This window comes from Galendromus occidentalis, unplaced genomic scaffold, assembly GCF_000255335.2.
Source record: "Galendromus occidentalis unplaced genomic scaffold, Mocc_1.1 scf7180000077524, whole genome shotgun sequence".
Lineage (NCBI taxonomy): Eukaryota > Metazoa > Arthropoda > Arachnida > Mesostigmata > Phytoseiidae > Galendromus > Galendromus occidentalis.
In genome coordinates, this window is record NW_003805512.1 from 151,918 (window position 1) to 174,291 (window position 22,374).

A 22,374-nucleotide genomic window follows, 5' to 3' on the forward strand; every position below is an offset into this window, starting at 1 on the left:
GCGTATATGAAGATCTAGCATGATCTAGGCATTTATTTGACGGTTTGAGTATTTTTATGGCTTTATGAGCAACCTGATCCGATTCTCTCGTTGGGGGGTAGAAGAAAGAGACGGGCAGTCCCCAATAGACGGGCAGTCCCTAATAGACGGGCAGGTCTCGGGGGGTCGAGAAATAGACGGGCATGCCCTCCAATTCCAATTATTAAAATAGTTACGGTATGCGTGAACGATGCAGTTTCCTTGCGGCCGGCTCGGGCTGATACCTGACGACAGAGTCTCCTTCCATCAGTGTGCGACTCTGATGGAGCTCTTATGGGACTGAGATCTGGGCTTCTGGAGCGTGGTTGACACCTCGGTCTGTCAATCCTGTTCTTGGGTTCCCTTGACGAATAAGCGACAGCGGACGCATCCGGTCGGTTTTCAGCAAAATATCCGGTGGGGTATCCGGTAGGATGTCCGGTACGGGCTCGACATCGTTCATTTCCCTCAAAACATTTGATGGAAGGTCCGGTCGAGCTTCTGGTCGTGCCTCCTGTGAATGAATGAATTATTCGTGTCGAGGATTAGCCCCGGAAAGGGAAACCGTCCCGCTTGTCATCGCCCCCGCAGTGAGGGTCCTTTGCTGTGATTGGAGTGGGAAGATAATGTACGGAGACAGAGTCAACACACCATCCATCCCGAAGCAAAAAAAAATTGTCCCTGCGTCCGGGAGTTTCTCACTATCAAAACAATACCACCGATTCCGCGCAGATTGTTTGTCTCGAACATTTGCTGCTCGCAATTGGTTTCCTCGGAGCGAGCTCGTATGTGTTTTATTTCGAGAACCATTCTCAGTCGGATGCGGCCCGACTGGGAAAGACGGAGAACGCAAGAAAACAACAAGGTCCCCGCCTGGCGAAGAGTCTTGATAACTTGATTTCATACTGATGTTGCGCACATTTGTTGTCTGGCATTTATCCGAATGGCCGGCGGACGTCCCTCGCTCGATGTCGTCTCCTGCTCCAGCTTCAGAATGTACTTGGGCTTGGAGCAGACCCGGAGGCAGGCAAGCAGGTAGACAGGCGGGCGGGCGGGCGGGCAGGCTGACCGACTGACTGACTTCCTGTCATATCCAATTACTTTCTCAGGAGGGACCTTTGTGGAAGTACCTACCCCATGAGACGACAGGGATACGCTTCTCCGGCACTCTGCTGTCGTGGAATATGTTAATAACTTGGTCGGTTGGTTCGTTTTTTTGTTCGTTTTCGGAAGAGCCAAATCATTTATCGTCTGTCCAAGAGAACGCCAGAGACTCTCGGAAACTCGTCGCGCACACAAATTGAGTTTTTTTTCAGGAGGACAAAAAATACCCCAGTCGTTCCCGTGCCGTTGCCGTTGTCATGCCGACGATGATCGGAGACAACTCAGGCTGGGAAATCATTTCGATTTCGAGCAGTCCGCTTCTGTGCGACAACCCGATGCTGATGGCCTTCCATTTCTTTCCAGCGCTGATAAACCTGCAGGAGTTAGTCCGTCCCTTCCCGCCGAAAAACGTGGAGTACCAATTCCGGAGGGCGGAAAACTTCACGGCTACTCTATTGGACATCCGAAGCCGCGGCATATATTCGATGATTGTTGATGTCCGACCTGAGAACCTCACTGCCTTTCTTAGAGCTGTAAGTACCCTGCGTTTCGAATGGTCACAACTGGACAGTCTCGGTCCAGCCTCCACCATGACCGTAGCGAATTCACACGACTCGGGATTGCGTCCAGACGTCTCAGGCTTGGCCAGCCAAAGGCACAGGGAAGATTGCGCGAGGAAGATCCAGACAAAATATTTTTAGTGCACGTCTGGGAAGAAAATAGGTCGAGGGGGGAAGGGTCCGCGAAGGTGGAAGAAAGCTCAAGTCCTGGGGCGCTACATGACATGCTAATGTTCCTCTGAAATACATATCTCCACAAACAAGAGCCTTGGGGCGTTTTCCCAGGCGACAGCTACGGATACCGCTCGTTTTCCTCGGTTCCCAGTCTTTGTTGGGTCATGCTCGGATACAATATGTACATGCATTTTCGGACTCGAGAAATGCTTGGACCTGTGGCTCGATCTCCAGACCGAAATCATGCCTTGTAAACGCTGATCAGACTTCCAGCCGTCGACAGCAATTCTGACTCATCGAGTCGAGATGTGAGAATTCGCACGAATTCCTCAATGCGAGTCGAAAGACTGCGTTCCGCGGTCTGGAGCTCGAAGTTCTTTGAGCCGGAAATAACGCTCGAGCCAATGGGTCCTTCGTGATGCGGAGTTCGATCATTAGCTCATTCGTTATGAGTTGAGCAATGAGCGAGGCGACGGGAGTTAGAACCTTCACAATCTCTCCGTCTCCTGATTCCCTGATTATTATGTTCGTGTCTCGACTTGAGCAGTCTTCGATGAAAGCCCTGCGGAGTGGGACGAAGACGACACTGACTGAGATTGTTTACGGAATATCCCCTCGATCAAGAAGATCCTGACAATCTGCAACTGGCGAAGAGCACAGCGGGTCTCTGTTTACTGTCGGAGCGCAATCTGATCATCTACGGCGGTTGGTCGCTTAGGGGTCTGTAGCTCGGTCTATCTTTCGCTTAAGCAGGCCCTCAACTCCCGGAGACCTTTATTAGCTCTCAGGCTCGCATTCGTTGTTTGCACATGTTCGGAGCGATCCCCCGGAAAATGCTGGTGGACGACCGGGCTGCTTGAACTTCCAAAATCGATCAGTTCGGTTGTGAGATAAACGAGGTGCGTTCTCTTTGGGTTCTGCCGCCGCCACGGCTTCCCTCGGTGGGTAGGTATTTTCCGTCCCATGTTTTCTAATCACCGTGGGGGCTCACAGAAGGGGAATAGGAAACAGAAAGAGGAACGGAGCGAGCTTCAGGATGTCACTGTCGAGCCCTGTCGTCCTCTTGGTTTGTTTAATCTGTCTGTCGTTGACGGCGCCGTCCGCGCGCTCCGACAGCAAATCGCAGCGGCAATTCTCTTGAGAAGACACGTGGTCCCCAATACCTACTAGAAGATCGGGTCGTCCGTTCGCCTAGAGCAGGATGGACAGTGGCCGTTCCCATGCGCGCGCAACGCAACAACATCAAAGGGAAACAGGAGTAGACCGACAAAGAGAAGTAGTGTACGGGCGGAGAAACGAACTGCTACTGAAACAGAAAGAGTTTTTCTCCACCGAACTCGCAGACTTCCCTCTGCTCTCCATATGAACCACAAAGAATTCCCCATCGCATTGCTCCTCGTGTTATCTGACGTTTTCGATCTGCCCTTAGAGCAGGCAGAAATCCTCTTCTCGAATTTCCACCCGGATACGAACTCATATATCCGAAAGTTTCGTCAAATGAAGAAAGAAAATCCTGGGAGACTGGAGTGAACATGACGATGGGGGAAGGCAGCATCTGGCTCGAAGCTAATATGCTTCGTTTATTTCGTTCCAGATTCTTCAAATACAATTGAATGACTATAAATACCATTATCATTTTGCCACTTACGTAAGTACATAATCGAGTCTTCATTTTAAAAAATCTAGAGTCTCACGCATGAGGAGAGAAATGTCTTCCGTTCTCAAAATCTGTTGTGATGGCGATATGGGCGGCGGGGTTTTCTCCCCGGCGCCGAGTGTGGCTTCCGAGGCCACTGCGGTCGCACACTGGGATACTTTTGTGATTTCGCCAGAGCAGAATTTTCCATGGAGCTATGAGGGGCCTTAACCGAAGAAAGTTTGACGGTAGCTTGTCGGAAGCCCGGAGAACACCAAGATTGAGTGCCCTACATTCTTCACGATGGAAACAGAGGCCGATCAACTTCCGGAAAATTAAGAACCGACTCATTTGTTGTTTTCTCTTCGGCGTCCGCCGGATCGCTCCAAACTTCTTCGCTCTTCCGACATCCGAGAGATCAAGGGTTTTCTCGAGCTTCCGTAGGATGATGTGCATAATTTTTGAATCCGTTGATGATGCGCGTGGCATCAGAGCTAACTTTCTCGGCGAAAATCACGATAGCGTTCCCGGAAATTCAGATGACATCAGGTCCTCGGGAGCGAAGCCTGGCACATCGATGATGGAATGAGTTACTCGGGATGCGGGTGCCTTCAGAAAAGGCAACGAGTCTGGTGAGATTCAATAGGAATGCGGCGGAGCCCGCGTGGGAGCCACATCATTCAGGAGCGCGCAACGTATTTCGCAAGCAATAGGCTCAGTTGGCGAGTTGTTCATCATCTCGAGGCCCATTCCATCAGGATAAGAGCTGGGGGAAGCGCCTTTGAGCGCGACCGAAACTCCAGATCCTGCTGACTCCCGTCATTAGGGCGTTCTTCGGGCGCTTCTAATGTTCCGCGCGTGGGGATGCTTCTGATGGAGAATCCCGAAACGTGAATCAATAGAAGAACAAGTCGTGTATGACTACTTTGAGGAGCGGAATCGTTCATAGCCAACTCCGATGACTGCTCTGGACTGCTGGAGCATCAAGCTCAATCAGCCTCCGTGGAGCAGGAGCTATCGACGAGTTTCTCCCATCGAGATCTCTGATGTCACGTGTCTGTTACTGCCGACGCATTCACCTACACGAAATTCCGGCTCGTGGAACGTCAGGCAGAGGAAGTGACTCTCGCTCGCTCGGGGAAAACTCCGTTGAGCGAGCGAGCGAGCGGTGGCAGGCACGGGAGAGATACAAAAAAATAATAGCCAAAATGTAGCGATAGTAGCCGCGAGTCGTTTACCCAAGCGCGCATCGAATAGAGGCTTGGGGCTTTGAAAATGCTAATTACTACGCGCGGCGGATGCACTCCGGCAACGGGGACTCCAAGCCCCCTTTCAAGAAGTTCCTTCGCTTGCAGGACATCGAAGCATTCAACCTAGAAGACTTTCAATACAACTTTGTAAATATCACGGCCTTCCGCATGGTAGATTCAGATAACGAGACGGTTCGAGCCATATTAAACGACATGGAGAAATTCACCCCATATGGACAGAATATTCTCAATAAAACCAATGTTATAACGGTGAGTTCGGGAGTCGGTGGGGCACAGGACGATTCATTAGCTCGGGTATAGTCGGAAATCATTCATACTGTTCCGGGGAACGTAGAGCATTCCTAGAAAGATGTGGCGATAGATTTATCCGGGCGAAGGCATTGATTTAATCGAGTATAGTCTGAGGATCTCGATTTCCTCGTGCATAGAATAAGGAGGAAACACTCGATCAGTAGAGTATTTTTTACGTCCTTCTCGTGCGTCGGATCCGCAAACTCCCGTAGGACTCCTAAGGACTCGACGGTCTTCAAAGAAGAGAGTCTGCATGAAAGTACTGAGGTCGTGCTGGTTGGGGTTCATGAAGCGTGACGGGATGCCCCGCCGCGAAGTTTGAATTCAGGCGTTCGGCCAAGAAGGAAACCACTTTGAGTTCCTCCGAACGCTAATCGATAGAAGGGAGGAAAAAAATCACTTTGCTCCCCGGCCGCCTATCGGCCGCTCGCTCCCGTCGTTCCCCGTTCATGTGCATGTGAGCTCCAATTTTACTGAGATCTCGCGTAAGGTGAAAATGATAGCGGTGGAGAACAATGGATGGATTTCCGATCGAATGAGCCAAGGAATTTCGATCATCGATGTAAACAAGTTCAGAGCTTCCGCTCCTTGCAAGGACGATGTCTTCGATTAATCTCTCTACCCCGCTCCACAGACGGAGGCAGCGCTTACGTTTGATGCTGTGTACGCTTTCGCCCACGGGATGAATGATTTGAGTAGGGCGACACAGCTTCGGCCAAGTAATGTTTCATGTGAAGAAGGACTCTCGTGGTCCGAAGGCACATCGCTTTTCAACCTCATATCCATGGTTGACTACCATGGGCTCACCGGTAAGTTCATTGGTATTTTTCCTCTTGGCATGATGAATTCTCGAAATTTTGAGATTCTTCCCTCCCGCGCATCGGCCAGCTGCCAACTGCGCGGCTCTTCATCTGCGGGAAACTGCGAGAAGACTCCTGATCTCCCCAGATTCAGAGCACCTATAATAGGCGCTCTGTCCCGCTTTAGCTGAAAGTTGAAATTAGGAACGCTCCTCTTTTGTTTACCGGTTCAGGTATGGGTCACCGATTGCTCCCGAACCTAAGACTTAGGGCGGGAGCGGAGCGACGTACAAGTTCCCCTGTGTTTCCTCCCTCGACTCACGGACGGATGAATGATCTCGTTTTCTACAACTGTTCCCCTCCTTTGGAACCTTCCACTATTAACGTGTACTGGTTGAGCGGAGTGCTGCTTCGTTCATCTTATCCGCCTGTCTCTGCTGATGGTAGAAGACCGACGACGCCGCTCACAGGAGGCACAGGCTCATTCGGCTGAAAAATGGAAAACATAGAGGACCACAGCCTGAACCCGGCGAGCAATGTCTCTGTCCGGGCCCCTGAAATTCCAGCGTCATCGACGAGAGGAATGGTCGCAGTGGACAATGTTCGGAAGTTGGAGATATGCAAATGATACGGAGAAAAGTCTCGATGGATGGAAGCCGGCCTTCCCAGTGGTACTCCGAGAGATTGAGAAGCGCTGGGAATACTTGACCAGGAGCCGATCATAATACTGAGACCCACCGTGATGTTTTCGTCGTTATTACAGGTAAAATAAGATTCAACGAAGGCAATAGGACGAGTTTAAAGCTAGATTTGCTAAAGCTGCGCCAGGATCGCCTGGTGAAAGTTGGGGAGTGGACCTCACACAAGCGACTCAATATTATCAACCACGGAGCCTTCCACGACTTCGGAACCACGAATATCACATTACGAGTTACCACTATCGAGGTGAGCTTGCGATATACATACGCGAGTAGATGAGTACGGTGCCGCCGAGTGATGCTCCCACGCCCCTCATCCGCCCACCTGTCTCCTTGCTGGCCATCCATCGTTCCTACGATGTTTTCGATGTTAGCTGAAGCGTTAGTGAGTTTAACGGCGGAGCCTCCAGCGATTCATAGGTTTGCGAGAGGCGGGGAACAGGCTTATCTCCGATGCCTCAACTAATAAATATATCAAGCGTCACTATCTTTGGCGTCTTATACGGCCGGGGTCCGCTCCTGAGCTCCGCTTGCCTGCTCCAGGAGCTCATCTGGAGCTCGCATCTCGGAGCACTCGCTATGGGGAATCTTGATCTTCTTGCTCTTTCTCCGTGTCGCCGAGATTTCCTCCCGGAGCCACGGGATGAACGCCTCGCAGATCCCGGTGCTGGGCAGTACGAGGGTTTTTGTCTTCGATTGATGTAAGCCTGAACGGGCCGAATTCTCTATTGCAGTCAGTGCCATTCATGATGCCGAAGAAACAAAAAGCTGCAGGAGGCCATCAATTGGACACAAGCAGTGATAAGGGGAAAGATCCGGGCATAACGGGAGGCTTCAACCGCACGGGAAACATTCATGAGGACTACGAAGGCTACATCATGGACCTGCTGAACAAACTAGCCGAAAAGCTCGGCTTCCACTACGATCTCTATTTAGTGCCTGACAATAAATTTGGAGTCGAGAACACCACGACTCTCGAGTGGAACGGCATGGTCAGAGAGATCATAGAAAAGGTGAGCTCCAGAGGAAAAACGAATAGGTTGATACGCTACCCCGTGCGGGTGCGGAAATCGCATGTCGACAACATTTCTCGCGGCCGGACGGAATCCGCCGGCTCCAAGTCTCTACGCTCGGATGACTCCGGAAATCCGAGAGCTCGCACGATCCTTCGCAGGGTCGAATGAACTATGTACTATATTTTTTGAGGCAGGGTCGAATAGTTCGATCGGGGTACGTAGCTTCAAAACCATCAGCTCGATGGTGGGTACCTATTCGACGTCGTGGCGGCAAAGCCTTATCCGCATCGGAGCTCCCGCCGCGCGTCGGTCACAGAATAGTCCCGAAATGGAATGCAATCATTCCAAGTTGGCAAGCTTGCTGAATTGCTACTTGCTACTCGCGAATCGTGCGGAGATAGAACGTCCCGAGTCGGCTCGAGTCTAGTCAGGAGTCCACAAATGTCGAGGTGTAGAGGAGTCGTGTCGAGTGAAGAGAATTTCCGAAGTTGGCGTCGTCGTCAGGCCCTCGTTCGACGTAGAGGGCTTTGTCTGTCCGCGTTCCGGAATCCAGAATGGATTCAATGGCACGGAATTAAGGTGGCGTGGAATCTGACTGGCTGGAAGGGTGCGTTCTCCCCAAGCACTTCCTCTACTCCCAACGATTCCTTTTCCTCTCCCGGCTTTCTCACCCCAAGATCTCGAGGATTTGGTTCCAACAAGCGGTCATCATGTGGAGGTCATTCAACAAGAAGCCTCTACGAATCCGGATGCCCTGTTTTTGGTCCCATATATATACACTGGGTGAATTCTCTTGGAAGAGAAGCTCTTCTAGGAACACGGCGTCCGCTAGGATCGATGAATGATCTCGACGAAATCCACACTATTCAAGTTAACATCTCTCGGCGGCTCCTCCGAGGAGCGGTGTTCCGAAGTATCCCAGCGTGATCGTATCCTCAATATTGGCCGTAGTCTGCTAAGAATGAGGAGCTTTCGAATTCATTTGCTTTTCGAATCGCTCAATTTCTCTCCTTCTCGGGCGTCTTTGTGCCCCAAACCTCAATTTCTTCTCACTCTCAAGGAGCCCGTCATCGACGTTCGACTACCGAGCGTCCGTCCGATTCCTTCTTGGCGCACGTGGCACGCTTGACGTAGGTTCTTAGCGCCGCTAGGCTAAGTGGGATGTTCTTGGTGGGTGATATATATCTTCAGGTCAACCTCCGGGATACGTTTGACACCGATTCGTGAGCTCTGTTTCCAAGGCACGCCGCTGCCCGCTGCCACCCTACGGCACGTGTCATCTTTGAAAATTAATCCGAAATCTAGTCCCAGAACTATGTAGACATCGCTATCCCCGCGGGATGAAACAAGGGCCACTATCCACGATCTTATCAATTGATATCTCGTTGATTGCGGACATTACTGTGCTTTTCAGTCGGAAATGAGCCCTCCTCCTTGCAGCATGAAATTCCTCCCTCGAGCCTACGCGCGAGGAGAGGCACCATTTCATTGAGGGATTCGTCTCCTCGGAGAGTTTTTTTTCGAGCTTGCATCCGAATATTTCTGATTGGTGTCGACGATGCGCAAACAAGCTCATTGAGCTCATAGATCAAGCTCCAATTTCGACGTCATACTCGACCTCCTCCCTTAGAGTTGGAACTTCCGGCATCCGTGTCCGTCGGCCGGTGAGTCCGTGCCGTAATTTCAGATTAAGATGAGCTCCCTTGTAGGCCGTCAGCGTCCTCATCTCAAGGAAACGCTCCGCGCGTCGTAGTTACCCACCTCTGTGGTCTAGCAAGCGTACCCGTGTTTAGCACCCCCTCGTCCCTCCACCGGGCATTGTTGAGGTGCTCTGCCGTTGTGAGTTGATGTGACTCGTTTCAACCGAGTTTTTATCTCGGGAGCTGGAGAGAACTGCGCGGATGAATTTTGAATATGAGACGCGGCATTTGCCGCTTAACCTCGAGCGCGTATAGCGGCTCACTCGCTCACGGCGCTCGGTAGTCCTTCGGAGAGAATTTGCATCTAAGGCACAAGCGTGAAACCTCGCCTAAACGATGTTTGATTCACATGTCGCGAGCAGATAACATTGAGGGGACCGCGACTCCATCTTGAATAGTCCGGTACTCGCCCTAGCCCCATCCGAACCGGTCATTCGAAACCCAGGAAGGTCGTTCCGCCATTGTCGGGAAAGTGAGATCAGATTTTTGGAAAATATACCACTGGGGAGTTCTGGATTCATCCAAAACTTTGACACCGAACAGCCTGAATGCTCAAGTAGGTGTTCCATCTCATTCCCGCATCGCTTCCATCAAAGCGTCAGAGGACAGCCCAAGGAGGGTCTTGGGTTACGCGAGAAGATTTCGAAAGATGGGGATGGTTCCGGTTCGGGAGCGAACTGGAGAAAGAGTCGTCATGAGGGACGGAGACTTCCCCCTCGTTCTGAGCTGAGCGGGAAAACCGATGAATCGGAAGCTGGGAAACCCGAAAGTGCATTAGACGACAATTGCTACTCTTGCACGCGCACCTCAGAACGGTCGCTTGCTGCGAGAACCGTACTGAGAATCCGTTTGCTGCGTGGAGCACACTGAAATCCCCTGGGTATAACCGGGGCGGACCCTGGATCTTCTGCAGGGAGAAGAAGGGGTTGGGGTAAGTTTTTCCCCGTTAGCCCCCTTATGTTGCCCCCTTCCTGGATTCGCCACTGGGTATGACGGGGAATTATCGCACTGAACTGACCCTCGGTCACTTGGCCTATACCTCATACTGCTCGTCCGATGACTTCGGCTCGGGTCTCGACGGAATGAGGCTTTCGGTTTATTGGGATGATAGATGACATTGGAAGCTCGAAGCAAATTGAGGAAACGCCGTCGGCTGTTCATTCCTTCATTGTCGGTCGGACGGTGAACGACCACGCATCCGCAGCAAAGGCATCCAGCCCGACTGCAAGCCAATCGAACAAGGATAGCGTTGTTTTTGGCACGATTAGGCGCAGCAGAAGCGGCTGTCGGAGCGCTGTGTACTCGACGCAGTATATCCTGCAGCGACGTTTGCAGGAGGCAAGGCGGATGCCGCCGATGCTGTCGCCGCGTATGTTCCAGTCGGTGGCCGCCATCGCTGTCGCCGGTTCGTTGGCGCTTGTCGATACCTGTATCAATCGTGCTGTAGTATCGCTTCGCTCATTTCTACCGAATACATTAACATTATGATTTATTAAGGCGCCTTCCGGCCGACGGCAGCTCTTGCTTAGGCTCCTGTCGCTGTCTCATAAGTGCTTCGTTTCCTCTCCTCCTGCCAGGGCGCAGAGGACGACTCTTCACCTTAGCGGCGACCGACGGCGCGGCGGCTGCGGCGGCAACGGCGTCCTGACGTCCTGAGCAGCGTTGCCTTAACGGCCGCCTCAGGTCATCATGCGCAGACTACTTGAAAAGATTTTCCTCTCTTTCTGTGCTCCACTTTCTTTTTTGTTGCTACGGCTCGCGAGGTGTCCACTGGTGTTGACCACCATGGAAGAGAATGGAGTCGACGGTCGTGAACCACGAGAGGCCCACCATGACGTGTCAAGCCGAGAAGAGCCGCCCCATCAACCGACCGCGTCTCTGGGAAGACACATCTTGCTCCTGACGACGTAGCGACTGCTTCCTACAGATGACGGTCTCTTAGTCTACGGTCGAGCGAAGAGGGAAAATGGAGAGAGCGGGGGAGCGGATAGAAGGAAAAAAGCTCCTCGCTCTGTGTGCTTTATCGCACTCCTCTGCGAGGGAAGAACGCTCTGAGAGACTGAGGGATCCGCGGTGCTTTTCCGTCAGATGCAGAGCTTGCTCGCGGGGAACGATACGGGTCGATGATGAAATGACTCGTGTGGATTTCTTGTCGGAACCGCCAAGGAGATCCGAGGGGCTTGTCAGCGTAGCAAGTCTTCGCGTGAGTGGTAATAATTAGACACATCGCGGTCATCATGGGAGTCAAGATTCGCTGCGAGTCACTTGCGGAGAATCCGAATCGAAACGAATGCCCGCTCCGATCTTGCCAACACGCTGAGAGGAGAATATCACTCCACGTAGAATGGACAAGCTCTCCCGGCCGATGAAGAAGGCGTGTTTTTTTTCCTGCCTTCGCGAGCCGCCACCACATCAGTTGCACACGAAGGCTTAACTGTTTGACGCCGTCACGCCCGCCGTTCGTGCCGTTGCTCCTTTTTTGTCGACGCTGTTCTCAGGATTCTCTCGTTCGGCTCGGCCTAGAGTCGGTGATTGACTACCTGCCTGTCCGTCTTGGTGTTCTTCCTCGCTCCCCGCGTCGCTCAGTGAGTTTTTCGCTCGCATGCTCGTCGTTCTTTGTTTGATCGGTCGGTCGGTCAGCCTTCGACTCTGTCTATGGGTCTGTAGGTTTCCCGTTGCTACGTCCGACTCCCGTAGAAAGGATTAAGATGGCGTGTTGTATCGCCCGAAGTTGTGATTAAGATTCTCTGCACGATCCGAGCTGCGAAAACTGACTGACTGACTGACAGACTCGCTAAGCGGAGTTTTTTTCTGCGAGGAGCCTGCGATCAAGCGACTTCACCGAGAAACAAACGTACACGACCACAAGGGGACGGGGGCGAGTGGAGAGGAGGAGGGAATCGAGGATGTAATACGCTCGCTGTCTCGCCAGCCGCTGCTCCTGTCTTCAGATGGACAGAAAAAGATTAATTAGCTTGTTCACAAACGGAAGGCGAGTCGGTCAGTCGTTGGGCTCGAGGAGAAGCCGACAGGAGTGGGCGTTCGGGAGAAACGGGACCTTGGGATACAGAAATCCGCTTCGACCGTCCGCTTGGTCGATTCCCTTGATGTCCGGGCCTCCGACCTGCTCAGAAGACGCGAGGGGCAGTTGATTTATCGAGATGTATTTCCCTTCACATTTTCCTTACAAAGCGGAGACCTCCCACAACACCTACTTCTCTATCTTCGTGGATTGTCAATTTCCTGACGCTGATGACATTTGACGTCGCGGGCGAGAGTGACGCAGGGTCTCGGGTGCAAGACTACAGAACGGTCAGATCACGTGAATGTTCTGTCGATCACCTGACCGGGAAGTCTTCTGGGATCGTTCAGACTGACACATCGAATAATATAATCGAAAAGGATTTCCCGAGTGTCCGTGGAAACTTTTCCCTGGGAACAAAACCGCGGAGCATACCCTCTCCTACCCCATCGCTCCCCGGCCCCTTCTCACCGACGGTGTAAACCGAGGACACGGCGATTCCGAGCTGAGGCGGCGGTCGATGCCGGCGCGGCGGTCGCGCGGCCGAGTAGGGACTCAAGAGCCATCACGTTCCGGTCGCGGGAGTCCGTTCACGTGAGAATGTCATCCTTGCCTTTCATGTGTATTGGGCAACGCTCGGAAGCGGAAGAATGCGACGCATAGCATTGAATAAATTATGGAAGCTGTCGTCGGGTTCCTGTCATCGTTTTTGGTGTGTTCCGCTGTAATCGAGTGTGCCTGTCTCCCGGAGAAACAAGACCCGCTCTCCCTAGCGTCCGAGGGTGAAACTCGGGCGTTCATGATTTTCTCTTCGAGGGCAGGGAGGTTCCTTCCGCTTTGCGGGGTTGACGAGCGCTCCTGTAGGACTGCTGCTCTCATTCCGAGTCTTCACGGGTTCTTTAATTCTCTTTGCCGGATACCGCAAAGACTGGTCTTCGGAACAGGTAGGGACTAGGGACAGAATGAGCCGAGTCCCCGGGACTCACATTGACGGCACGGCGGAGGAGTTCGGAATCTCCGTAACATCGACTCCGGTGGGAGAATCCGAGCCCCGGTTTCCGTCTGAATCTCTTCCTCCCTCATTTGCCCTTCGATCTCGCCTCCTTCCGAGAAGCTATTTCTTCCAGGCAGCGGAGAATACACTGTTAGAATAATGGTGACTGGCTCGACGCGAGGGAACACGCGAAGGTGAAAGTGAATTCTGATGAAGACTAAGTTGAGCGCTTTAACAATGACTCTGTGATAGCAGCCCATCCATTGCCGTTTTCCTGCTCCGTCCCCCCCCCCTTCTCCCCCGGCCGGGATATCCCCCGAACCGCGTTACCCCGACGCGGAAAGTTTCTACACGTGTACTCCGCCGAGGCAAAACAGGAACTCGCAGGAACATTGTACCTATATGAGCTCATACAAGGCAGGGTGCTGAAGGAAACGATCCGCTCTGGACGAGACAGGACGGATGAAAAGAAATTATCATTCTGGGGAATTCCTCTTTGATCGTGGAGCAGTTCCGTCCTTCACTCAATCATAATCTTCGGTAACGACCGAGCCCATTGCGGTTGCGACGGTCTGGGGTCGCTGCGTGACTCCGTGTCGGACCTGTCATCGTGTCGACGGTGAATGAGCGGCCGCTTGACTGGCTGCATGCCTGGGTTTTATGACGGCCGGCGGGCGGTGGTGACGACGACGACGATCCTCGCCGATAAGCCCAAGGGCGAACGACGGAGATAACTGACTGGGATCAATAGCTGCTTGCTGTAGGTGTGTAGGTCTTTGACGACCCTGTGAGATGAGCGGTACTTGAGATTCGCACCTAATTCTCCGACCGTTTCCGGACACCGACCCGGAGACTATTCGGCATACGACAATCAGGCATCATGCGTGGACGTCCGAGTGCCGGATTCAGCTCCTCAGCTGTCTGAGGAATTTCCTGGGAATTTATCAACTGATTCAAGCGAACGCTCATCCTTAACCCTATCCCTCTACCATGTGAGGATTGTGGGCGGAATAGTCCCGGACTCGCCCCGAGGAAAAAATCAGAGATCCATTTTTTCCGATGAAACGATCTCTAGACTCGGAAACTGTTGAGGGATCTCTCGCATGGACGCAGGATGAGATCATGCGATAAAAACCACGAAATCAGCAAGTCACTAACCGTAGCGATCCAGGCTCCGGAAGGAAAAATGTTGCGAGGATGGGTAGATACATTCACTCCAGATCATTACGAGGAGAACCTTGGGTGGGAGGACGGATTTGTCGCGATCCCGGAGCTCCCGCGCAAAAGAACCAAATGGACGGCCATCGAATCGCGAAACGTTTCTCGCACGGAAGGTACGGATCGTAAAAGCTTCTTATTGGACGAAATCAGTTTTTCCCCGTCTGTTCGCTGGCCGTCCAGCTGGCGAGTGAACCAGCGAGCTTTACTTCGTTCCTCGATGATTTGAAACACACCGGTATAAATCCCCGATTTCGGACTTCGATCCAAGGCAGAATTATCAGGCCCCTGCGTGTTTGTTCCCGCTTGGTACTCGTGTTCCAGAACTTGCTCCTGCCTTCCAGCACGCCCCGAGAGACCGACTAAGCAGCCGAAGAGAATGCTAAGAGCGAAAAAAATCCAACACAGTCAAGATTCAAAGTCGCAATCGTTCCGGTCGTGAGTCCCTCGGATGATTCTCGCTTATCTCTAGTCCTTGACCCGAACAGGTTCGGGTACGACTGCTTGTGTTACTTCCGCTCTTGGAGATCCCTTTTGGCGTTCTTCCGTTTCTCATTTTTTCTCCTACGCTTCTCCCTTGAGTTCCCTATAGCAGCGCCTTTGTATGCGTCTCCCTCGTAAAACCTACTCTGACCCGAGCTGTCTACCTCTGTCGATCATTCGTGTTCGGGAGAGACGACTTTATCCTCGGGAGTAGGTTTTGTTTCCCAGCTTAGACGCCGTCAGACCTGACTCCAGGGTGTTGGATGTCGGGGAGGCGAATCGGATTCCTGCTACGAGGCGATGCAGCCCGAGGAAAGAGAATGGATGTCGGCCGCTTTTAGGCTTCTGTAAATCATATGATGTGGGATTTGACTTTTAGATCGACAGACTTTCATATTCGACTTCAGTTATCTCAATTCGTCGTACGCTCGCTGTATAATTCATCACTTTTATCAGTCATCAGCGTTTATCAGCAATGGCCAATTGCACGACGCGACGGTCGCAGAAGCGAGGACATGGTGCGCGGTTATCGTCCGGGTTCCGACTTCCATCTGAGGGTATTTCTCCGCCCAGGTTCGACTCGCCGATTCTCGGACTCCGCTCGGAATCGAGCTCTCCAGATTAGGAATATTCCTTATGCGCTCCTCTTGGACCGATTCGACAACATTGTGCTTCACGAAGCCCTCGCCGACCTCTACCTCCGTGCGAAAAGCGTCGTACTCCACGGAGGAGAACGGCTGCGCCCCGGCGTCGATGCCACATATGTCCACCACCCGGCCGTACGTACGTGCGTAGTCAATGTTCTGTTAGCTGTCGAGTGGACACACCGTAACCCATACGACTCCGCTGTCCGACTGTCTGCGCGCTGTTCCGCGCGTACGTCGTCAAACGTACGACCGGGATAAAAATATACAATAATTCACAAAGACACATTTCCGCACGGAAGAAGGAGCAGGAGCACCAGACGACAACGGAAGTGGCCGGTCGGTTTGTCACGACTCTTAGTCGGTCGGTCGAAGGAGAAGTCATAGTGTCCCGTGCAGTCGTCGCATACGGCATCGAGTGGAAGCAGGGGGAGGTTTAACGTGCGGAGAGAGCACTATAGCATCGTGGATAGATAGACAGATAAATATAAGTCCCGGCGCGGAGGGTACGAGTGAAGCAGCCGTCGCTGGACAAGTCAACCAGATGCAGTACATCCACTTAGGTGAACTGCATCGCAAAGCTAATTTCATGACGGAAACGTCGAAGACGCCGCAGTTTCTGCTGTTGCTGGCAGAAAGCAGTTTCCCGGCCGTCTAGCATTGATAATATTGTTGCTCGACTTGGAATCTTTGCCTCGGCTTTTTTCCCCGCTGATGACATTTCCCCTGGGTGGGACACTGCTCTCTTTCTAGCTTTCACTTTCCGTCGGAGCGTTTCCTCCTTCTGCCACTCAAGCTCCTCCCTCAAGGGTACATCAGGATCGAGCAATTTCCGTCCAGGACTCGTTTTTCTTACTCCACGAGAGTCCTTCCATTCTTCTGCTCGATGCAGAAGTTTGCCGTCGAACCGGGCGACGAAGCGGCCGGCCGAGCGAGCGACCGTCCAACTAACGCGCTAAGTGTTGAGGATTCCTGCAGGAGCCGTCGTCTCTGCTCATCTGGTCAATAGGAAGTCTCTGAAAAGATTTTGCACAGAAATCGCTTATGGTCAGCGGCGAGTCTTTTCTCTCCCAGGGAAAAATATGACTCAACAAAAACCACTGTCTCTATAGGTCGCAAGCCAGTTTCCACCATATGACGGTGCTGCTGCGCGCTGATTTACGGCCACTTGGGTTTTCGTTGTCGTCGTCGTCTGGCCCACCCGAGCCCATTAAATGAAGTAGTGGTGGCGATTACCACCAACCTCGGATCTCCTGATGGGAATCGGAGCCAAATAGAATATTTTCATCCCCAATGACCAGACTGTCTAATGTGGGCTTGTTTCTTTATTGCAGAATGCAGATCTTGCTGTCGCTCCCATGACGATCAACTTCGCGCGTGAAAGTGTCATCGATTTCACCAAACCGTTCATGAATCTGGGGATCCAGATCCTATTCAAGCTGCCCAGCGGGATGCCGGTGAGGCTGTTTTCCTTCATGAGCCCTCTAGATACATACATTTGGATGTATGTTCTCTGCGCGTACGTTCTCGTCTCGTGCACCATGTTCCTGGTTGCCCGTTTCTCCCCTTACGAGTGGAAGGACCCACACCCCTGTGTTAAGGAGTCCGGTCTCATGGAGAACCAATTCAGCCTCGGTAAGTTCCGTCCGAATGTTCACAGCTCGACCTATAGACAGTGTTTCCAACAACTCTATAGTAGCGCCCCAAGGCCCCCGTCGGGGCTCAGACTCCCGACGATTGTTCCAGGACAATCCAGTCACTTCCGCAGCTCGTCGTCCGAATTGAAAATCCGAGGAAATTACAAGAGTCACCTAGAATGGAGAGAGAGTCGTGGAAACAGTGACTGGGAAAGATTTGGTGTCGGGGAAAAACGAGCGCTCGATCCGTGCTGGAAGGGAAAGACTCGCTGAAGCGAGCAGGATCGAAACCACGGAATCGACGTATGATCAGTCGACACCAGCAATCACTGAAATACGTTCATGCAATATGCAACAGTTCACGTTGCGTCTGCCGTCGAACCGGAGCGCGCGAATAGCGGAAGTTTTTGCTGCCGACTGTCTGATCATTTATTGATGTTGCATCTCAACTCTATTCGACACATCGCGGACTGGTCCGCTTCGATGGACAGGGATTGTGGAGCATTCCGCTCCGTCCGCGGTCGATCAAGATATCTCTAGTCTTCGATGCTGGAAGTCGAGATTCCGACGGAAATTTCCGTGCCGTGCATGCGTGACGCTTTGGCTGATACTGATTGAGCAGCGGCTGAGCGCCCGCGGGGCTCGATGATCTGCTGCCGAACAACATTGACATGCAGAATGACGACCGTCCCCTCAATTCAAGTACTTCCCTCGACCGGATCGCTGCGCGAGAGGAGCCGGGATGGGCAGCTCAATGGCAAGAGATTGAAAAGCTTTCGCTGGCGGTCAACCGATTTGACTTTCTCAGTCGCCCGGTCCGGTCGTCTGTCTGTCTGCCGTTCGGTCGGTTGCTTCGTTGCTTGACAGTTCGGTCAGCCACGTTACTTATACACTTGAGCGGAATAATAGAAAAGGAACAACGCTCGCCCATGGGGACGAGGTCCACGGCTTCGTGCGTTGCCCAGAACGTAAGAATCCGTCGAGGAGCAAAGAGCTTTTTTCAAGAGGACGGACAACCAAAGGCTTTGATCTCACGCCTCACTAGGACCGCGGCGAGTTACTGCGTGGAGCACGCAGCCAAACAGCCGGATGAACGGATCGCACCCCTTTTCACGGATCGCACCCCAAAGGGGCGCACCCCTCTTCTTCCCTTTCATTTTCCTTCGGTCTTCATTCCTCTCTCGGCATCGGACCCATCTGCGAGTGCGGCGACGGAGGACGTCGGCTCCTGGGAGGGATCTTCCCGTCGGCGACAAAACAACAAGGTCACCGAGCGAGTCCAGCCACGTTCACGCGTTAATCTTGGTCTTCTGGAGGATATATCTGGACACATTTCTTCCGGAGGATATATCACTGCGACGAGGGAACCAGCCGGAGGGAGAGCTTCTGCCACACAGAGACGGCGACGCAACAAGAGCCGGAGACCTGCAAACGTCTGCAACGTGGCGGACAACGAGAGAATCCCAAATGGCCGGTGAATTATTCCGGGGAATACGATACTACATACCTGCGAAGAGCGGCCTCGTACCATTGTGGGAGCTTACTTATCTTCACGGGTCGTCTGATCGTGAGCCACTTCACGTATCGCTCCGTCAAAAAGCCATAATCTGCACAAACATCTGTTCCCGGGGAGAAATTCGAGAAGTCGCCCGCTATTCCCGCGAAAACATTGAGAGGGCCCTTCTGAAGATGGGAAACTCGGAAGTGTGATCGGGATCCGACAACGCGGTCGTTGTCGAATCGTTAGAGACTGTGAATGTGAGCTCGGGCTGGAGCACGTCTGACTCGCGACCGGCTTCAAGTGAAGGGCCCTCGAGATGCTTGTCTGGCCTTCACTTCACCGATGAAGGCTCTCCGGTAGGAGAGAGTCTCGCTCCCGAAGGCCAAGCACAACAGCGGGGTCAAACACAAGGGCACGAGCGGTGTCAGCAACGATCGTCTCACGTGTCGCCTCGCTCTCCCATCTAAACGTTTTCTCTTGTCGCGCTCAGACGGCTTCTAGCGATTGCGTCGCGGTCGAGGATTCCGTCGCGCGAGCGTAGGCAATCGCTCAACGCGCTCTTTCCCGTTATGTGCAAAACGTCCCGAGACATCGTCGGTCACCGGAACATTCCGAAGAAATGACCAGGCTGACACCGGCAGGAGGGCGCAGCTCGTGACTCGGAAATCGTCAGGAGCAGGACGGGAAGAACGAAGCGCCTAGGTGACGAGGAGTGATGGATCTCACGCTCGTCCCTGGCGCGGCGTCGACTGAATGACTTCATGCAAGTGTTCGCTTGCAAAAATCATCACCGGTGCGTCACCGGTTTTTCAATGAGACTTCCCGACAGGCCGTCCATTCCACCGAAAATTCCAGCTGCAACCGAACTGGAGAACCCGTCGGATTTACTCATTTAAGAGAATTCTCTGAATCGTTTTTCACGCTTATAACTGCGGAGGAGCAGCAGAGCAAAAAATGTTTGTGTGAAGCCAGCGCTGCGGAGCGACAGATTGGGGAGGTCTCGGGAGTTGTGGAAGCCTCAGAGGAACTGAAGGGGTGGAAAAGACCGGAGAGACCGGACTCAAGCCAGGAATGCCACCGAACAAGGGGCTGGGAAGCTCAACACGGGGCTAGAAGACTTGGATGATGGTAATCTCCTGACTTCTGACCCCAGTCGCTCCTCGGGCTCTCTTTGTTTCCCTTTCTGAAGGCAACAAGGAGATAACATTCTGCGTCTGTGGCGACGACGGCAACATTCTCTAGGGCTCTGCTCCCGCGGTCCCAAGCGATCGTCCTCGGTGATTTACGGCCTGCATGCTTTGCTCGGCGTCAAGTAAGCCAGCGCGCAAAACCGGGCCTCCATTGCAAGAGCTAAATTCGTCGCTCTTCGTCGGGAGCCTCACGCGCGATCCGGGTCCGACGGATACATCGAGACGGCGAGCGGCCGCAATGTCCTCGTGACAGCGTGGCATTTGGGCCTGCCAGCCTGCCAAGCCTTGTCGGGCACATTTCGCGCTCTGTAAACGAACGCGCTCGCTCCGTCCCCCAACAACAGTTGACTCGATCCAAGTACGTCAGGCTCTCTTTCATCTGCGTTGGCTTTCGACATTGGCAGCGTCGCCGCTCGGGCGAACCACTCCGACACATGCTTGCAACTTTGCATATTTTTTTCCCCGGCACTACTCTGTTCCTCGAGCTCTTCGAGAGCTCGTCACCGGAAACCTCTGAATTGTTGATGTGGGAATCGGGAAATTCCAAATTTCTTCGTCTAATCGGCACATGTACATCGCCGGGGAAAGCCTCCGCTTATTTTATCCATTGTGGGGGAAGTCTCTGATGAGAATGGATTTCTCTGTTTTTAGTATTTCCCGGCCGAGGCAGGGAGGGTGCAGGACGGAGGGCTCTCGCTAGAGCTCCGAGAGAGCGATGTGCGCCAGCGGGGTGAGCACCGATCGTACCGGGATGACTAATGACAAGCGTTTCGTTTTTCCTCCATTTCAGGAAATAGTTTTTGGTTCACAATTGTAACTCTGATGCACCAGGGCTGCGACCTCAACCCCAAAGCAACGTCAACGCGGATGGTGGGGACGATTTGGTGGTTCTTCACTCTGATTTTAATTTCATCGTACACAGCCAATCTGGCTGCATTTCTCACTGTGGAACGAATGATTACACCAATCGAGTCAGTAGAGGATCTCGCCGAACAAAGCAAAATCGCCTACGGTACCCTCGACTCCGGCTCAACAATGACCTTCTTCCGGGACTCCAAGCTTGAGCTATACCGGAAAATGTGGAGGTAAGTGCTCGAGGACGGCGAAGTCTACATGAATTCCGATGAATTTTTAAACATGCCATGACTCTCTCAGTCTACTGACGGACGATCGTTATCCTAGTCAGTTGTCGTTTTCGATCATCTCCGAAGGCGTCGAATTTTCTTTGCAAAGCGCTTAGCTTCTTTCGGATTCGGGTCGCACCGAAATTTCTCGCAGTTGACAGCCAATGCGGAGAGGCCCAGCCTTCATTTCTCAAAGGCTTGCGAGGAAATTCAATTTCGTAGTCATTGGAGACAAAAGCCTCTCCGAGTGGTACATACGAAGCCCAGCGTCGAGATCGACGAACGCCGATCACGTATCTGGTTGAGTTGTGGCCTGTACCCTCCCTCTCCCGGTCCTTCAATACCTCCCCCAGTCCGCGGAATCGGCGCTGGCCACGACAGGAGCAGCGGGAATAGTGGGAGCTTGTAGACGAGAGCTGACATGGCAGTCGATCTCTTCCAGATATATGAAGAACAGACCCAGCGTATTTGTTAGCACGTATGAAGAGGGCGTAGAGCGAGTACTACAAGGCAACTATGCATTTCTCATGGAGTCGACGATGTTGGACTACAAAGTCCAGCGCGATTGCAACCTCACAGCCATCGGCACATTGTTGGATAATAAAGGCTACGGTATTGGAACCCCCATCGGGTCGCCATGGAGGGATAAACTGTCACTGGCAATCCTCGATCTGCAGGAGAAAGGTGAGCTCGGACTCGACTCCGGAAAGACTGAATTCCCGCCTCACTAACGCATGTCGATTCTTTGAGAAGTGAAATTTCGATCTATTGTGGATATTTTTCTCTCTCATTTCGTAAACTCTCTCGGAACAATCTCTCGCGATTCAATATTCCTCACTTGGAAATCCATCGTCTGGACGAGCCCCACGATGGATGCCCCATCCGGCGGTCGCTCCTGAGTTCGAACTCCGATGTCGTCGGGAGTCGGATTGACTCACATTAAACCGGGAAATGCAGACAGGTTTCTTTTTAGTCGCTCGGCAAGTTGGGTACAAGGGTGCTGTCTTCCGCTCTACTGAATGTCAGTCATTTCTTTTCCATGTCACTCGGCTCTGCTCGAGATATTCTCGGAATTCGCTCCACTGGGAACCTCTTTCGACCTCATCCGCCGAGTAGTTCCACTCTTCAGGACCTGCTCGTCTATGTTTCGTTCTGCCCGAGAGTCTCGCAATTCAATATCTGCATATCTCCTCCTGATACAGAGAGAGCGACTCCATGAGTCGGCCCTCGGCCCACAGATTGACCGATGTTCAGACGCGGCAATCGCCCGGAAAGAAGGCGTCAGTTGGAATC

General features: G+C 52.7%; 1 protein-coding gene across 1 annotated transcript in view; it reads left to right on the forward strand.

The window, feature by feature from the left end:
* Nucleotides 1-22,374, forward strand: part of LOC100903574 (glutamate receptor ionotropic, kainate 2) — a 49,522-nt gene that overhangs the window by 11,867 nt on the left and 15,281 nt on the right. Inside the window, exons 4-12 of the mRNA XM_029112655.1 lie at nucleotides 1,486-1,655; nucleotides 3,451-3,504; nucleotides 4,848-5,012; nucleotides 5,689-5,863; nucleotides 6,618-6,799; nucleotides 7,287-7,565; nucleotides 16,964-17,264; nucleotides 20,748-21,042; nucleotides 21,524-21,765. Of these exons, the coding sequence (XP_028968488.1) occupies nucleotides 1,486-1,655; nucleotides 3,451-3,504; nucleotides 4,848-5,012; nucleotides 5,689-5,863; nucleotides 6,618-6,799; nucleotides 7,287-7,565; nucleotides 16,964-17,264; nucleotides 20,748-21,042; nucleotides 21,524-21,765 (1,863 nt within the window). The remainder of the gene's footprint in view (nucleotides 1-1,485; nucleotides 1,656-3,450; nucleotides 3,505-4,847; nucleotides 5,013-5,688; nucleotides 5,864-6,617; nucleotides 6,800-7,286; nucleotides 7,566-16,963; nucleotides 17,265-20,747; nucleotides 21,043-21,523; nucleotides 21,766-22,374) is intronic.